Consider the following 18,471-nt stretch of genomic DNA (forward strand, 5'->3'; position numbering starts at 1 on the left):
AGTATAGTATGTTATCAAAAAATTTGATAAAACATCCTTGTATAGTTTGACATTAATAAACATCTTCCTTAAAAAAAAAAGTCATTATATAGCATAGCAAGCATTATCAAAAGTCATGATATAATATAGCATAGCAAACATGACATAGTATAGCATTAATATATAATTTAGTACAATATAGTATGGTATTGTATTGTACATTTTTTAAAATGTGATATAACATCATTCTTTTGTATGTCATTAAAAAATGTGATATAAGTCATGGTATAGAATGCCATTAAAATGTGATAAATGGTCATGGTATTGTATGGTATAGAGAAAATGTGATAAAACGAAATGGTACTGTACGGAAATAAAAGCACAATATGATGTCATAGTATGGTATGGCATAAAAAAAACTTGCAAAAAAATTCTTAGTAAAGTATAAAAAAACAGAGGAGGTAAACCACAATGACATCAACCATGGGTTTGTGAACTCCTTTTTTGAAGCCTCTAATTTAGCTGCTATCCCAGTTAGCACAGTGCATTTACAGCTATGGTTTACTGTGATAATAGCCTACTTATGCGCATGCTGATTTCTGCAAGCAAGAACAGTTATAAAATCATTAAAACACTGCAACAAACTAAATATCTGACACCTTAGAGGTTCTGGGTTTTAGTAAAACCAAATACTAGAAAATACTTTTTAGGTGACCAAAATGTTACAATTAGCTTCCATGAACTGAAACAAACAACAACACATAACTAGTAACAGCTACAGCTATGTCTATGCCCTATGAATCTGGGTTTGTATGATAGTCATGTTACCTAACCATTGTTGTTGCCATAGCAACAACTTGTCAATAGATGACATCACTCAAAGTGACCACGCCCTTAATTATGTGTAACTTTGAGCCTTAATACATAACAAGGAGTTATATAAAAAATCAGGCCCCAGGACAGCCACTGAGCCTTGCCTCCAATTATCCCCAGTGGCCACTTGCACTACTGTAGGGGAAACAACTCCAGCCCATAAAGTGTTTTCCCCATAGGCCACTATTACAGAGTAGACATCTGTAAAACTGGTGAAAGGACACTGTTAAGTGAATTACTTTTCATCATGAATTTTTGAGCCATGGTTGTTTTATGTCTGTAAAACTTTCATCTAGTCGAGCATGAAGTATTCGAAGTATGCTGGATGCTGGAAAAAACAGCTAAAAATCAGCTTATGCTAGTAGCTGGTTTTAGCTGGTTTTAGCCGGTCGTGACTCAGTTCTTGCTGGTCTTTGATGGTTTAGCTGGTGGGCTACAAGCCAGACATGCTGGTGTGACCATCCTGTTGAGCGTGTCATGCCAAAGGGGTCTTCCATGGTTATTTGCCAGTTCATTGTTTTCATCATATCAAAGTAAAAAAATCTCTGTATACATATCCCATAACAGTAGACTGATTTACGCCCTTTGCTTTTCATACTTGACACTGTTATTTCTCCATTCTCAAGAACAGTGATTTAGTTTCAATTTTACAAACTGCAGTGAATAAACCACCAGGAGAGACCATCACAAGCTGGTATGACCAGCTAAACCATCAACAACTATGTGAAAACATATACCTTAAGCTTGAAAAACAAGCTGGTCAACCAGTTTAATCATCTTCAACAGGTCACGCTGGGGTTTTCTCAGCAGGGATGAGCAGAGCAGGAACTCACAGGTGGGGCCAGCAGGAGAAACACTACTGTGGATATTCACTGGGCTGCATACTGAGGAAGTAAACCCAGTAGCTAGAAAATTTGGGGGGCATAAGCGCCAAGCAGGCATTGTGTTTGGACTCAATTGGCACCAAGTTAGCGTCCAGGATCAAGACTATTATTAGGTCGATGCATCAGATGATAATTCACCACTGTACAGTTGCAATGATCGAGAAATTAGCTATAACGAGTAAGACATTTTTTGTTTTGTTTTTTTGGGTTTCTTTTACCAGGCTGTAAACATGTTCATTTCTGCTGTAAACTTAGGCATTTTAAGGTTATGTGGGGATTGACTCGTCTTTGGAGCCAGCCTCAAGTGGCCATTTGAGGAACTGCAGTTTTGGCATTTTTACATTTGCTTAATTTTCAAGCCCTATATATCTAAGGTCATTATAATGTGGAGAAGGCAAATGTCAATAGAAAATTTCATGACAATCCACCCAACATTTCACTCAAAACAACAAAATGTAAACCTCATGTTGCTGCTTAAGGAAATGTTGGGGGATCACCAAAGTCACAAGGATACCATGAATGTACATGGGTTTTTTGGCAAGACAGTTGTTGAAATATTTCAGTCTGAGCCAAGGTTCACTGACCAAACAACCAGCCAGCACACTGACATTGTCATCCCAAAGATGCGCAGCTAGCATGGCATAAAAAAATAACCCATAGACTGTTCAGTCATCTACTGTATGTTATGTCATCAAAATAGCTGAAAAGTGGTGAAAGTATTTATGGCTTACATGATATCTCATAAGACTTTGAGGTGGTGTCATATGAGAGATGTATGGTTCAAGCTCCCCATTTTGCCTTTTGTGAGTTTGTGCAAGAATAACAAAGCAGTGATCCGAGTCCTTGATCTGGGCTCAGGGACTGGCCTCAGGTATGTAGGACCCAGTCAGAATCTGACAATACAGTGTGTGTGTGTGTGTGTGTGTGTGTGTGTGTGTGTGTGTGTGTGTGTGTGTGTGTGTGTGTTGGCGGGTTAGTCGGGTGTGTGTGTGTTGGGCGGTTGAGCCAGCTAATTCCTTGGGAGAGCGTTGTTAGCCTGGACCATTTGGGGAGCTCTCGGGGGAGAGGCGTTGCTCCGGTCTCTCATCAGGCAGATGACAGAAGACTGCGTGCTCTGCATACTGCACTCATCTCGGCCATGATAGCTTCACTGCACAGGCCATATCTCTGCTTCATTTACTCATTGTCTGATAATAACAAGTGTCTCCTTTCTGCTATACTCAATTACATCTTCATTAGCTTGCTAACTAGCTTAAAACAAACCAGCATTGTGTGTAGAGATTTTAAGTCTTTGTGACATTTATTACCAAGATGCCAGAGTCTATAGGTGAGGAGCCGAAAAGGGGCGTAACATGATATTTATTATGTCTTCATCTCTCAAGACCATTCACTGTCTCATCATAACGTCAATTCATTTTAATTTATCGGCTAATGAACTCAGTTCATTCATCATTTACTCTGTTATCTAAACAAGGCGACTGGCTGACACATTGGCCTCTCACTTTGGTGTGCTGCCAATCAAATACTGGTCTCACAGTAATTAGCTAAACAATAGGGAGTTGTTCCCATAAGACAATCTGAGATATTACATCAGATTCCACTGAAGAGCAATCTAATGAAAATCATACAGCATAATTAGCTGTCGCCGACTTTTCGTGTACAATGAAATGACAATGTGGATTAGAGCGTGTACATGCGCCAGCAATGTCAAGTGCCAGACTGGATACAGAGCTTCAGATCTGAGACATGCTGTTGCCAAACCCCCCTGGGACACACAAAGTGAGCATTCAAATCAAATGCCTTTCAGTTTTATCTGTGCTGCACCGTCACATGTCCTGCATTCTTGCAGCTCAGTCTCTGAAAACAGGATGTGCCCCGAGTTTGTGAGGGAAGTTCCATCATGTCAGAGCAAACTTTGTTTGTTACCATGCAGAGCAGCTGTGGCCTCAATCAGTCATCTTCGCCTTTCTAAGTGGAACAGACAACACAGGAGGAGCAGGTTACTTCATACCACCCCTGTGTATTTCCCCATTGTTTGAACACTCTCATTTTCCTTTTCGGTCACTCTCTGTTCCCATTATTGGTCTTTGCTTTACAGTAATGTCAAATTTTAAGCTCATTTGTTCTCACTACAAAACGTCTCTCCCCAAACCAGCATCGTCTCTTGTCTCAGTCATCAGAGCTAAATAGTTAACCAGAGTTCAGAGCAGTGAACTTTCTGGACAAAGTTTTTTTTTAATGAGACATAAACAGACAAGGACCAGTATCTTAAATGTCCAGCCTCCCTTCCTTTGGCCACTGCCACTGACATGATGTCAAAAAGCAAGTCCACCCAGGCAGTCTAACTATAATATATCACCAGGGCCAGTGGCATAGATGACGGGCCATATCAGCCAGCTGTCTTGGGATTTTTTAAGGAGAAAACAATGGCAATTCAATAAACTGCTGGACCATGACATCTCTGTTTCTGAGAGGGCAAAACTTTTCATTGGCCTCCATCACCCTCAAACCAGAGTCTCATGTTTGATTACAATAAGCTGCAGCTAAATACTTCCGTTTGTTGACTGTCGCAGTCGTTCCTCATTCAGCTCCATACTCAACTCAAGTCTGGCAGTTCCTCAGCCGACTAAAAATAATTTTGCATACTTCAGCTGGATTATGCAGCTGATGTCACTCAATGTAAAATCACCAGTCACGAGTGAAAAATCACACCTTACAACCACGACATTCACCTCGGCCTTGTCTGTTTCTCTAAGCAAAGTTGCTTTGACACAGGGAGGAGACACCTGTAAATGTATGAGACTCAGCAGATTGAAATGACAGTGGAATATAAACACAGCCATGGAGAAAAAGTCCCAGCAAGGAAACAGCTAAGACGCCCTTTTATAGGCGACTCAAACAATGCAGGACAATTTCCTTCCTTCAGTTCAAAGCTGGGATTTGTGGTAATAAGTCATAGCAGAGTCAAAGCCCCCGCAAAAAGAATTGCAGCACAAAGTCTAAATGAGCATTGTTTCTCACAGCACAACTGACGCACTTCCTTTTAAAACTGTCTTCACATCTTGTCTGAGCTCAAATTGTGGGGTTTCCTGATTTGGCGGCAGAAGTGAAACTCAAAGCATAATCAGAACAGACATACAGGAAGCATAGGTACAAACTAAGGAGAATGGGTGAAGGGCTCCTGAGACATGTGGTGTGACAGAAGCAACAGTCAATTTAGGGGATAGTGAAGGTGTAGGCACACTGAATACAATTTGTTGTCAGTACTGCCAGGAGTGTTTTTTAGAAAAGTGACAGGCTTTCAACATTGTGTGTGTGTTCACAATCAGATGTGGCCAGCAAGGTCAGCAGTGTTTCTTGCACTGAATCTGGAACATGATTAAATTTACTTTCATATATACCAACAAAAAAGTATATGCAAAATTCAATCAAAAGGTAACTTTATTTATATGTGCAGCCATCTGTACAACAGTTTATATATACAAAATGAATATTAACAGGAACTGTACACTGGAAATGTCAGCACATAAATGACATTTGATATTACACAACAGATCTGAACCCCGTGGACTTTAAATTAGTTTAAAACTAAAGTGCCATCTGTAATTTGTAATGGCCTCCTTTTAAAAAAATATGGCACTGAGGATTTAGGGCCCTTTACTGGCATAGCACTTACGGGAATTTTAAATGCAGCACATGCTTTCTATACTCTGGGCAGCGTTTTCTTGCATGCCCGCACAGATGGAAGCTTTGTCTAGTTTTGGGATTATGTCACACATCTCGGATCTGTTGCTGCAGGGACGTCTTTTGCCGGCTGGACGCGGCATTGCCAGGGGTCTGAGGGTGTTCTTGCATTTTTTGGAATGGAGTGCCCTTTTAATTTCTGATGTTAACCTTTTCCCCTGGAGCAGCCAGGGGAGCGTTTGCTCCCTCAGATCTGCTCTGGTGTAGATCTGCCTGTCTGCTCGGCAGTAGCCAGCCATGTCGCCCCCGGCCCGTTTCTCCCCGCTCTACGTGGCTCGCTTTCTCTCTCTGTTCACATCTCTGCAAAAGTAAAGGGGAGAGAATACCAAAAGCTCAGTCACCAGAATATGAGAACACACACACAAACATGCACTGACTAATAGGTGAGTCTTAGTAAGGATACAGGGGGAGCCAAGATTAATTTGTAACATTAATTCTCTCTGCGTCAAGACCACTGATAGCAGCAGATGTATGTTTTGTTCTTTCTGGTTTGTGTACGTGCACAAGGCCATGCGTGTGTTCACAGCCCTCTGAAACACCACTGCTTTAGTGCTGATAGGAGGAACATGGTGCTCATGTAGTCAAGTATGCTATTATCACTAAAGGTCGTGTAGGTAGTCCACCTGAGTCCCCAGACATGGCATTTACACACAAGAGGTGCTCAGAGATAAACGGGAGGTGGGGGGTGTTGGTACAGTCTCTGTTTTTCAATGTGTAATATAACGCACTCTATCTGAGTCTCTGCCACCACTCACAACGCAGCCTGCTGGCTTGTCGGCTTAAGTGCAAAAGGAATAAAGAAAAGATTGAGTGATAGAGGGTATAATTCTCTTAAATACCCACCTGCAAGTTCCCGGTCCAACATGTCGATAAAACTCTCAAGTTCCCGTGTGTCTCCAAGCTTGGCTGCAGAGAGAGCAGAAAGAAAAGGAATTTGAAACTAAAGAAAAAACAGCAGTGGAACATTTTTGTAGAGAAATGTGGCCAAGTTCAGTGGTATTTCCTTTAGACCAGAAGCTGGAAACTAATCTAAATCCCAGAATTACATATGAACCAAACGGCTTTTGGAGAAATATTCTCTGCTTTCTTTTCTACAAGGTGATTTTAAACGCTGCAAAACCCAGACAGCTTGATGGATCCTGCCAGGACCTCTGTTGTAAATATATTCAGGTATTCTGCAGTCAAAGTTAATGACACCGTTTTGTTTTCATCCATTGAGATTTAACAGTAGTTGTTGATGCATCTGCATGCAACAAAATGCAACAGATCTCATTCATTTGCACACACCTGAGCTAGTCTCACCACTGCATAACAGCACAAATAACCCCTGCAGGAGGCTTGGAAAAAAGGGGGGGGGTTGGTGGGGGGTTGGTGGCTGAGACGTCACAGTTGCAGTGGCATGCGGCTTTGTTGTGTAAAAACAAAAGAGCTCCCAGCCTGAAGTAGAGGGTTTTTTGTGTGGCTGTGATAGTGATCTGAGCAAACTTGATAGCGATCGCTGTAAGAACGAGGGCTATCTGGATGGAGATGGGCTGATGGGAGTCTCTAGTACCTTTCGGTGCCAGCGTTATTCCTGCTGTGTGAAGCTCCTCCTCGCTGGTGTTCAAACTGTTTCCCAAAGAAGCCTCGCTGCCTGGGGGGGAGAGGGAGGCAAGGAGAGGGGTGAGCAGAGATAATAAACAGCAGACAGGCACGAAGGCCAGCCTATGCAAATGATCAACAATGACAACAATTTTAACACAATGCAGGAGTTGCGCATAATGGTAATAACATAAAGCAAAATGAAGGTAAACGTGTGTTCACTGTTAGCGGCTCCCATGTGTCAGCTTTTGAAACGTCAGGGGGCCAAGATACTTTCAATAATGACGACGCATGGGAGCAGAAAAACACACTTTCTTCTTTTATCTCATAACTGTCGACAAACGCACAACAGCAACAGAAAAAAAAGACAATTACAGAAGATGGGTTATCCGTAATTGCAGTTCATTCTGGTACACAGCTATTGTCATGAACAAAAAAAACACTTTAACAGAAGTGTACAGGGATGTGTCCTCTTGTACCACTAATTTCATGCAAATTAAAAGTGTCAAGCTGCAGTTGTTTGGGCTGATAAAAGGGGGCTCAACCGGCACCCATGGGGATGCCATACAACCCCAGCAGCGAGTGATGCACCAAACAATGTCCTTGCTTCTACACAATTTGTACAATAAGCAAACAATCACAGAAACAATGTTTTACTGCAATGGTTTTGTGACTCACCATAGTCCGAGTCCTCAACTCCGCTGTCGTCCGCCAGCCCTGTACGACTTTTGGCCACCTGCAGGACGTGCTGGTAAGCATGAGGTTTGCTTTGAAACGGGGCCTTCAGCTCCTCCACCACATCCTGGAACTCCTGCAGCAGCTCGCCCAGCTCTAGCTCCAAGTCTGCGGAAAATGTGACAGCAGTTGGAAGGAAACCACTTTACTCTACTGGAAGAAAATGTTCAGATCCACTCAAGTGTTTTCAGAGAGCAAAATAGTACTGAATGAAACCAAATACTATCATCTCCTAGGTGTTGGATATTTCTGATTTTCAGAAACAACTCATAACAATCGCACATCATATAACAATTAAATTAAACAAAAGCTAAACCCTGCGAATGAAGTTACTGTCAGTGGGTTGTATCAGATACTGTAATTTGATGTGTAAAAATAAACCAAATGGCCCATAAGGCATATAAAACATCTAACAGCCTGTAAAACACCTGGTCTGCTTAGTGTGATACATAAATACTACATTTTCAGATGTTACTTCTATGCTTCGGGCTGCAATAAAACAACACTTTTGGCCATTCCTTGAATAAATGCACAGTCATTAAATAACGGATGGCCACACCTCAGTTTTCCCACTGTTTTATGAATATGATAAAGCTTTTACAGTCCCCTACAGGAGCAAACAGGAGTAGTAAATAGAATGCAGCAAGAAAAATATATAAGCACATACATATTTAAAAATAAAGTTTGGAAAGTTAAAGAAAACAGCCCTCAAGAAGTAATTACATAAAGTTGTTAGATGTGTAAAAATATATATATATATATATAAAAATACACAGATATGTTTGTGGGAAATTCTCATAAACAATTAGGAGAGCATGAGATCAAAATGCATCAAATGCAAAGGCGGCTCACTCTTTCAATCTAACTTTAATTCATATCAACATGATGTGATTTATGAAAAGGGATTAGGTCGAATGTGGAATTTGAATAGTTTACAGTACTGTATTGTCACTCATGCTGCGAGGAAGGACATTTCATCACAGTGGATTAATGAAAAACAATTAAAGGCTGGCAGAGAGAGCTGTTTGATGTAGTGCCATTAGAATACCATATATGTATATAACATTCAAAAGCAGACCAATTCTATTAAATCTGAGAACATGAACTATAATGAGCCTGATTGTTACACATTATCATTTTAACCTCTTGTGTTGCATGCAGGAACCTCAGCTGGTGTTTTTAGCTCCTTTTTAATCTTTTGTACTTTTTTCTTTCCCTTGGATTTCATATTGTATCCATCTTTATTGTAAAAATTAAAACACGTTGTCAAAATACATAAGTTACACCCTCTCTGAAAGCATTATACAGGCGTTAGCGGTTTGTCACAGGCCTATGATCACCATCACTGTATAACCATTTAAAACTAATGGCTCAAGGAGTCGTTAAACTCACCTGTGGTAATATCTGAGGTCATGCTGGAGCAAGGAAATTAAACACCACCGGGCTGCTGCTGTGTCTGGGTTCAGAGCGGTTCATCGGGGAGCAGCGGGACAGAAGTTATATTATAAAGCCCTCCCCACACACGCGCGCACACACGCGCGCGCTCAGCTAGCAGACCGGACCAGCCAATCATATTGCAGAAAAACCGCAGACATCTCCGGTAACTAGAAAAAGTGGGCGTAAAGTTAAAAGGAAAACCAAATGAGACAGAGCCGTTACGTAACTTTAGGTCGAGCCTTACAAGGTTTTTTCCTCCTTCATGCCTCAAAATTAAGAATAGAGAAACTCGATGGAGACTTATAAAGTTAATGTTCTCGTTTAGTGTTCATTGTGGAGTAATCATGTTTTAAGGAGCTTGCTACAATAGAATTTGACATTAAAGAGTGAGTCATTTAAGAGTTTCAGTAAAGCTTCATTGAATAATAAAAACTGTGATGACGACGATCAAACCACGTAGTTTGTAACGGTGGTGTCAGCACGTTTCATCTGTAAAAATAATTTTATATCAATTAATAATAAATAAAGGATATTTTTTATTTATCAACATAGATTTGTTTGGGTAATTTATCAGGTTCCTGACTCTGATGAATAAAGAGCACTTAAGTAGTAAAAGTAGTTTCCACATGTCAAACAAAACTTTTATGTATTTTAATCATGCTGAAAGCAATGCAGTACTCTGCTTTACAGACAGAGGACCCTCAAGTGCAAATCTTTTAAAACCCCTGTCAAACAGCTGTGCAGGTCCACCAGCGTTTTCAGTGAAGTAGCCTTATATAATGTCCATCACTCCTTTACCTAAGTGAAAGTAACAGCCTACTACAGAGTAAAATAGTCCATTACAGCAAAATATACTTAAAGAAACTTACTCATCAAGCCAAATAAACTTTTTGGAGTGTACAGTTTTATATTGGTGATAATTTATTAATTACTGAGTGTATTGTATGATGTAGCATTTTAACACTGCTAGCTAACTTTACTTAAAGGTCCTGTGTGTAAAATTTAGGCAGATATATTGGCAGAAACGGAATATAATATTCCTTAAGTGTGGGACTAACAAAGGATTATTTTATCTTATTTTCATTAGTTTATAATCACCTAAAACTAAGTTTTGTGTTACTGTTGCCTTTGAATGAGCCGTTTATATCTTCATACATGGTCGGTCCTCTCCCACGGAGTCCACCATGTTGTTCTACAGTTGCCCAGAATAGACAAACAAAACACTTCAAAGTAGCACCCGATGTCAGGGTGATGTCAGAGAGACTTCTTACATTTGGCAGACGTTAGATTTTGGCTGGGTTGACAATTTTTGAGACTTAGAATTTCGTGATGTTTGGACAATAACATTATGACATCTTGCCAAGGTAGGTTCTGCTCTTTATACTTACGAATAGGCTAAATGTTGTTATTCTAGGTCAAGATGAAGTTGGTGTGGAAGACACTGGAGATTATTTACTTGACTACACAACTTCAAACCAACAAAATATTGTCATCTGTTGTTATTCTGACCTTGAGTTTTGTTCACTCTACGTTACAACCATAATTCGACAAAATATGAACGTCTAACAACGTAGTTGTTAGAGTTCTTGTAGAAACTTGGCACATGGGAGAAGTTAAAGTTGATTGCAACCTGAAACCTCACCACTACATGCCACTAAATACTACACACTAGACCTCTAACATACTGTTGGGTAGTTCTATGAAATGCATATTTTACCACGTTCAAAACTTAAAATTTAAACCTACAAAGCATCTTAATTATGTCGAGCTGTCAGATTAATGTCGTGCAATGAAAGTGCCCTGTGAAATGTCCTTCAGAATTGTACTTAAGTGACTTTTAACCACTAATGTTCACTTATAGAGAAAGCTACTAGTTTACATATTCTCATGTGAATGAAGCAGGAAACATTATCCATTGTTAACACTTATTAGTGTTATTTAGAAAGACTTGATCTCTGGGGTTATAGAGACTTCTGGAAATTTGGACAGAGGAATACAGTAGACACATTTGTGAGAGAAAAATGACTCAGAGACAGTTTTGAACATGATGCAGGTGTTAAAAAAAAAAACAGGTGGCAGGTGTGCTAATACAAACAGGTGTGTAAGCACATTTGGTAATAACACATTAATCCTGCCTGTATAGAGGTGTTGTACTTGAGTCTCATGCTCACTCATTGTTTTATTCTTTGCATGGGCTACAAAAGCATGTATTCAGCTCATGCAGGTAAACCTGTTGTTCCTCTGACTCCTGTTTCTGCGTGACACGCAAGGTAAGTGTTGGAGGAGGGGCCTGTAATGAATTATGCCTTCAGCTGTGCAGGTTTAGGTTGCTGCCTCTGTCCTCAGTGTTCACTTGCTGCTGGGGAACTTGGGTAACATGTGTGAGGGCGATGGGCCATGGGACTCCTGATAATATGAACTGGGCTGGACTACTGCAGGTCAGTGAGTCAAAGGTTATGTGAGGATAATCCAGTCTGATGGCGTCTGTGTCAGTGTTTCTGACAGAAAGGGTGTAACTGGAATGTTATTGTGCAGGTCTGAAAAATATAAATTCAGTCAGTGTGTGATAAAGTAGCTGGAGAGGCACTCAAGAGTTTTTTGGGTTATATAAAAAATTATGCCTATTCAGAGGCGTTTAAAGATTATAAGAAAACAGTTTTGTTTTTTTTTTAAAAAGTGAAAATGCTAAAATATGCAAATGCTACTTTTATTTTTGCAAAGCCGAACATGCTTTGCTCTTTGCTTTTTTGTTTTTTTCTGTGTGTTGTTTGTGTGTGAGAGTAATTGGTTGGAGATAAGTGCGGGGCATCGCATTACCTTCATTGTACAGTTGCCTGCTTTTAAAAGAGCTCACTGAGGCATGAAGTTTAAGCCTTATCACCACCAGGGAAAACTTCTATACTCTGTCAGTTTCAAGTGCAACAAACAGAAATCATAACCTAAATGAAAAATACTGGTTGTGCTCACAGTTTGTTTCTTGTCTTGTCAGAATCTGCTGGTCGTGGCCCATCTGCAGCAGATCATGTGTGGTTCTGTCCGGTTTTCCATCCCAGAGGAACAGGAGCCTGGCATTCTGGCGGGGTCACTTAGTAAACACTTTTCACCTCCGTACCAGCTCCTGACCCAGGAGTATCTGTGGATGGACAAAAACACAGGGAATTTCTACACCACTGAGCAAAAGATGGATCGCGAGGCCCTCTGCCCCGAGGAGACAAAAGCAGAGGAATGCATTATTTTACACAATGCTGTGGTGGGGCCCTTTGGAGACCTTATACAGTTCCCTGTGATCATAGAGGACATCAATGACAATGCACCTCATTTTGAAACCAGTGAAATACACCTGAGAGTGTCTGAGGATGTGACTGTGGGGACTAGTTTCTTATTGGACGACCAGGCTCAGGACAGGGATGTCGGACATAATGGCGAGCTACATTACCACCTAGAAGATTCAGAAGGAGTTTTTAATTTAAAAGTAGAAGAAGATGGGCATGTTATTATGCTGGTTGTGCAAAAAGCTCTAGATAGGGAGACTCTGGACCTGTATCAGATGGCACTGGTGGCCACCGACTGCGGCTCTGACCCTTTAAGTGCTACAGCAACTTTAATAGTCACAGTGACAGATGTTAATGACAACTGTCCAAGCTTTAGTGACGACAGCCCCCGCAGTGTCACCATCCCTGGAGACTCCAAGAAGAGCACGCTGGTTGCTCAGGTCAGAGCCACAGACCCAGATTCAGGCCCAAATGCTGCCATCGTATACTCCCTCAGTCCCAAAGTCTCTGAGCGGGCCAAGAAGCTCTTTAGCCTCGACAGCCTCACTGGGTACATCAGACTAACACAAGACCTCCAGAGTGACAACTCTGAGGAGCTGCTGTTGAAAGTGTTAGCTAGCGGCCATCACTGCCCCCCAGCAGACACACAGGTAACCGTATCCGTGTTCCCCAAGGCGAACCAAGAGGTGGCGATCAAGATCGGGTTCATAGCGGAGCATCAAAACCAGACTCTGGTGTTACCAGAGAACCAGCCCCCCACCGTCTTAGCTGTTTTAGAGCTTGAGGGTGACAGCAGCTTTAAAGGCTCATCTCTTGCCATTGAGAGTGAGGTGCCTTTCACTTTGAGCCCGCAGAATGGCAAATATCTGCTTTCCACATCAAAGCCCCTAGACTATGAGATGAAAAGCGAACATCATATTTCTGTAGTAGTGCACGGGAGATCAGCCCAAGGATCTGTGATCGCTCCTTCCAGACGTGTGATCAGGGTGTTGGTGGCAGATGTCAATGATAATGCTCCACGTTTCTTCCAGTCTCACTACCAGCTGGAGGTGGAGGAAAATAACCAGCCAGGAATGTCATTGCTGCGTGTGTCAGCATCAGACGCAGACAGCGGACACAACGGCAGGGTGACCTATAGGCTGGACACATCCACCATCTGTAACATTGACCCTGTGACAGGTCAACTGTCCGTGTCAGTCTCTCTGGATCGGGAACAGCAGGGTGTACACAAACTCACTGTGTTTGCACGAGATAGTGGCTCTCCTCCCTTGGAGTCGGTGGCCACAGTATCCATTCGTGTTCAGGACCAGAATGACAATGCACCTGTTTTTCTAACCCCTCACTTCATCTTTTTTATCCCTGAGAATGTCCCACCGTTCGCCCCAGTGGGGAGGGTTGGGGTGACAGACCCAGACGAAGGAGAGAACGGGAACACAGAGTTGCATGTTGTAAACAGCAGTGGACCTTTTGTTGTGGACAACACTCAGGGGACTCTGCGCACCACCACAAACTTGGACCGCGAGACAAACGACCGCTATGAACTCTACCTGCTGGCCAGCGATCATGGGCACCCACTCGCTTTGACTTCCCTTGCCAGGGTAACTATCTTTGTGGAGGACATCAATGACAACGAGCCAAAAGTGATCCTTCCCAGCAGCAACTCCTCATGCCAAACTGTCTCTCCTGAAACCATTGCAGGCACCATAGTAACAAAGATCTATGCCATCGATGAGGACTCGGGGCTGAATTCGGAGATTACATACACTGTTGTGGCGCCAGAGCAAAACAGAAGCCCCTTCCAGGTGGATTCAAGGTCGGGGAACATCACCGTGGCTCAGCAACTTCTACGAAAGGACCTGGGAATGCATCACCTGTTCATTGTGGTCAGAGATGGAGGGAAACCTGCTCCACTTTATACCACCGTCTGGGTTAATCTGTTGGTCAACAAGAGCATGGGGCCCTGCCACTTAGACAGGGCGCCCACCTGGACGGGGACATCTAACTTGGTTCAAACCCCCTCAAAGGCCCCCATCTGTGAGGTAGAGGACACCAGATCTGCTCGGGTGATACTGTTAGTAGGCCTGAGCATGATGCTGGTGTCCATGTGTTTGTTAGTGGCGGCAGCTGTTTTATACCTAAAACAGAGGAGAAGAAGTCGACAGCAGAATAAGAGGGGGCACATCGAGGAGAACGAGATTCCACTCAGGCTCAAAGACAAATATTACTCCGACGACTAACAGAATAAAGCAAGCAGTGTGCGTAATCCTCACTCACACTTTGTCAAGGATGAAATCAGTCTGTGAATTAAACACATTTTGAATGTTTGTCAAAGGCTTCTTGCATTTTGATAATCAAATTCGCTGAATTATTCTGATACACAGTGTATTCAAACATTGTCAAGACTGTGACATTCTGGGGAAATAAAGTTGATCCATTTTCTGATAAGCTGCCAAGAAAGCGCAAAAAGGTGATCTGATAAGTGGAGCATTTGAGGTTACCAGCTGAGACTTGTAGAAAAATGTAACACTGTACAGCACAGGTGATGTGTGCAGCAGTAGAAACCATAAGATAGAGCATATCACAGCAAGGCATTGCTAAAATACCAGCATTACAGTCATTATCTTTAGGGATTATTCTCCATGACCCCTGCAGTGAGAAGACGACTGAGCTAATGGTCCGCTAAGTTGATTGGGCCTTTCTCGGATTTCCGACTCAGAGTGATGGGTAGTCTAAAGTATTTAGACACACAAAGAGGTTTAATGTTCCTCCGGTGGGGAGGTGATGAAAGTCTCTCAAGAAGCAGCTCTGAGACAACCACAGGGGGGAACGGAGTGCAGCTGTGGACAGGTGAGAGGCGGCAGAGGGGAAGGCACACCACCATCTCAAGTCACCGCCTCACACCTGTTACCAGATAGTACTGCTTCTCACCCACAGTGCTGGATTGCACCCAGAAGGCAGGAAAAAAATCTACTGTAATGCACCCAGTAACACCAACAGGCTTGTTGTTTTGATGACAGATGTTTGGAGCGAAATCACACTGTGTTCAAAGAAATCTTTACAAAAGCCAGTTGCTCTCGTGTGTTAACTGATACATTTGTATGCCGGAGAACAATTGAGATATCAAAACCAGGTTAAGTGATGCATAAAGTATGAATGAGTCAGGGTAAAAATGTGTTTACAAGTCTGTGAACACACAATTACACAAAGAGGGCAGGCTAATTGTTTCTAGTTTTTACTGAAGAAAATGTTTCTATCTTTACGGTATCATAAACTATTGAGCCATCTTTTCAAGATACACCTGTGTTGGAGGAGAGGAGGAAAGCCACGAGTCAGAGGCTGTAAAACAAAATGTACAACAACCTGGTTAGTGGAGAACAAGGCTTGTATAACACGAGGGCTGTTTCTCTGAGGATTTGTGAGCTAGCAGCTCAAAAATAAATAATCTAATAGGGCTGTACTGTGACACTAACTAAATTAACAGAGAGGAAATAAAGGACCATGCAGCAAAACTACGAATTAAAGAAGCATTTTAACATAAGGAAGTGCAAATTCCATTTGATTAAAACATGTGCAAATGAATTTCAAACAAAGTGTGGCTCAAAAGAAATATTTCTGACCTGATTATCAAAACGTCTCACATCCTTACAGACTGGATTTTTGGAGCATCATGTTTAAATATGCTTTCTGACAAAACTGACAAAAAAATTAAACAGTATTGTGGAATAAAACTCCTTATGTGCCTGCTACTGCAAAAATGCTGTGGCAGGGGAAAGTCTGCCATCTACTGGACACAGTCAAAGCCAAATCTGAGCTCTTTATTTGTGGTATTTTGCCAGAGGGTGTAGATGAATCAGAGGACAGTCTCTCACTCTGCCACAGTCAGGTCACCTGAGATCAGTGATGCTTCCCTGCTGCATGCTGCTCTGCTCCACTCACAGCACATTTCATCTTAATCACATTCACACATTCACTTTTTTTTTTGTTGTTTTTTTTTTTTACAAAAGCTGAACATTTGATTGTGGGTTATGGGGTTTCATGAGCTGACGTGGACAAAGCAACCAGCTGGCATCGACCCAAACACCCAATGGATTATTTCTGAGATACACATCAGGGGTTTTATGATCATGAATGACATAACAATCCAGTCTAATTAAAATAGCAGTGATGTTTTTCTTATCAATGAAACTCGCCGCAGTGATGCTGAGAAATACCCCCCAACTATCCGGCTTAAAAGGCACTATCTGACTTGAGTAATCCACATATTCATGGTCTGTGAATGCCACTTTAAGCTCTGCTTTTAAAAAGGGGACATTCCAGGACTAAATAGACCCATTTAAGAGATAAATGATATCAGTTTTGCCAGCTGGGATCTTTTATGTTCAGTGCCGTATCTCAAACGCTGCAGTCAAACAGATAATATCTGACAATTTCTTAAAATCTGATGAGCATCACCTGACTGTCCACTGGCTCATATTGATGGTGTAACTTCAGACAGATCACCTTCACTGTCCATGGATATACAGCCACTTATCATTCCCATAGACCATCTGTATGATGCATGAGCTGTTTCTCATTTAATTTTATTCAGTGGCGTTGTTATGCCTGGACGTCCAAGGCTTCAGCCAGGAATGTCTTATTGATAGCACTGGATTCAAATATATAGACTATATACAGTAATGGATGAAGTACCTAAAAGTCATACTTAAGTGAAAGTACAGATTTCTACCAGAAAATTACTTAGGTAGAAGTTAAAGTCATCTGGGGCACATAGCTCACCTGGTAGAGCAAGCACCACATGCACAAAGGCTTTGTCCTCGCCACAGCCGCTGTGGGTTCAGTTCAGACCTTGGCCCTTTGGTGCATGTCATCCCCTCTCTCTCCCCCTTTCACTCATAGACTATCCTGTCCACTGAAGCTGAATAGAGCAAAAATAATCTTTAAAAAAAAATGTAAAAAGTAAATGTACAAGTAAATGCTGTAAACAAAAAGGCATTTTGCCAGAAAATTGAGAATTATAAAGTTTATTTCTTCAAAAGATGCAGGCTATACCACCTAAAAATTGAGCTCATATTACACTTAAAGAAAAACAAGTTTTTTCCACAACCTAATGTAAAGAAGAAAATTCCAGTTTCCCTTCTTTCCTACTCCTTCATTTGTTCATCCCTTCCTCCTCCCTCCTGCCTCCCCTGTTTTGTAGTAAGTAACTAAGATGCTTGGGAGAAATGTATAAATTAAATACTTTATATACTGCTGGGTAGTTGATTAAATAACACAACATCATTTATTAGTTGATTATATTTTGTAACATTAGTCTTCAAAGTAACTAAAGCAGACATATAAATGTAGTGGAGGAGTAAAAAGTACAACATTTTCCTCTGAGATGCAGAGGAGTACAATTAGTATAAAATGGAAGTACTGAAATACAAGCAGACTACCTTAAAATTCTCAAAATTTTAATGATTGCAGTTGCAAAGTATTCCATTTCTACTCACTGCAGACAACAACTACTCTTTTTTAACACCATGATTTATAATGCATCTGCAAAGTTTAAAAAAAAACAACATTTGGAGGGTAACTAAGATGTCAGAGGACATTTTAAAAAGTATCAAAATTTGAGCTGTCAGTGTTAATGCATTAATCACATTCAATAATGGTCCATACATAACACGTTTTTTGTTTGTTTGCTTTAAATCGCGGTATTTGCCAGCTGACATTCCTGTCTTTAAGAGGCTGTACCAGAGTTTTACAGTTAGAGTGATGATATACGAAACTAGAAAACCTTAGGAATCCAGTGGTATCAACCATGCCATGCTAGAACAATGCTCCAAATTTAGGAGAAATATTTGGCAATGGAAAAAATGGAATGGAATGGTTATTTCACAGGGCTCCCTTGACCTCTGACCTCTTGATATTTCAATGAAAAGGAGTTCTATGAGTACACTTTATCGAGGCCCATGCAATGTTTT

The 18,471-nt window shown here is 41.4% G+C and overlaps 2 protein-coding genes across 2 annotated transcripts; one reads left to right on the top strand and one right to left on the bottom strand.

Moving 5' to 3' along the window:
* Positions 1 to 5,159: 5,159 nt before the first annotated feature.
* On the bottom strand, positions 5,160 to 9,400 carry si:dkey-27i16.2 (regulator of cell cycle RGCC-like). Its single transcript, XM_042492776.1, has 5 exons — positions 9,189 to 9,400; positions 7,740 to 7,904; positions 7,033 to 7,113; positions 6,324 to 6,386; positions 5,160 to 5,780 (listed from the first exon to the last, which is right to left on the bottom strand). Exons 1-5 carry the CDS (start codon positions 9,208 to 9,210, stop codon positions 5,773 to 5,775), a joined length of 339 nt encoding a protein of 112 aa, XP_042348710.1. The 5' UTR covers positions 9,211 to 9,400; the 3' UTR covers positions 5,160 to 5,772.
* Positions 9,401 to 11,517: 2,117 nt separating this feature from the next.
* pcdh20 (protocadherin 20) lies at positions 11,518 to 15,581 on the top strand. The gene is made up of 2 exons (XM_042492772.1): positions 11,518 to 11,671; positions 12,223 to 15,581. The coding sequence occupies exons 1-2, from the start codon at positions 11,624 to 11,626 to the stop codon at positions 14,740 to 14,742; spliced, it is 2,568 nt and encodes an 855-aa protein (XP_042348706.1). The 5' UTR covers positions 11,518 to 11,623; the 3' UTR covers positions 14,743 to 15,581.
* The last annotated feature ends 2,890 nt before the right edge of the window (positions 15,582 to 18,471 follow it).

The sequence above is a fragment of the Plectropomus leopardus genome, chromosome 9, assembly GCF_008729295.1.
Source record: "Plectropomus leopardus isolate mb chromosome 9, YSFRI_Pleo_2.0, whole genome shotgun sequence".
Lineage (NCBI taxonomy): Eukaryota > Metazoa > Chordata > Actinopteri > Perciformes > Serranidae > Plectropomus > Plectropomus leopardus.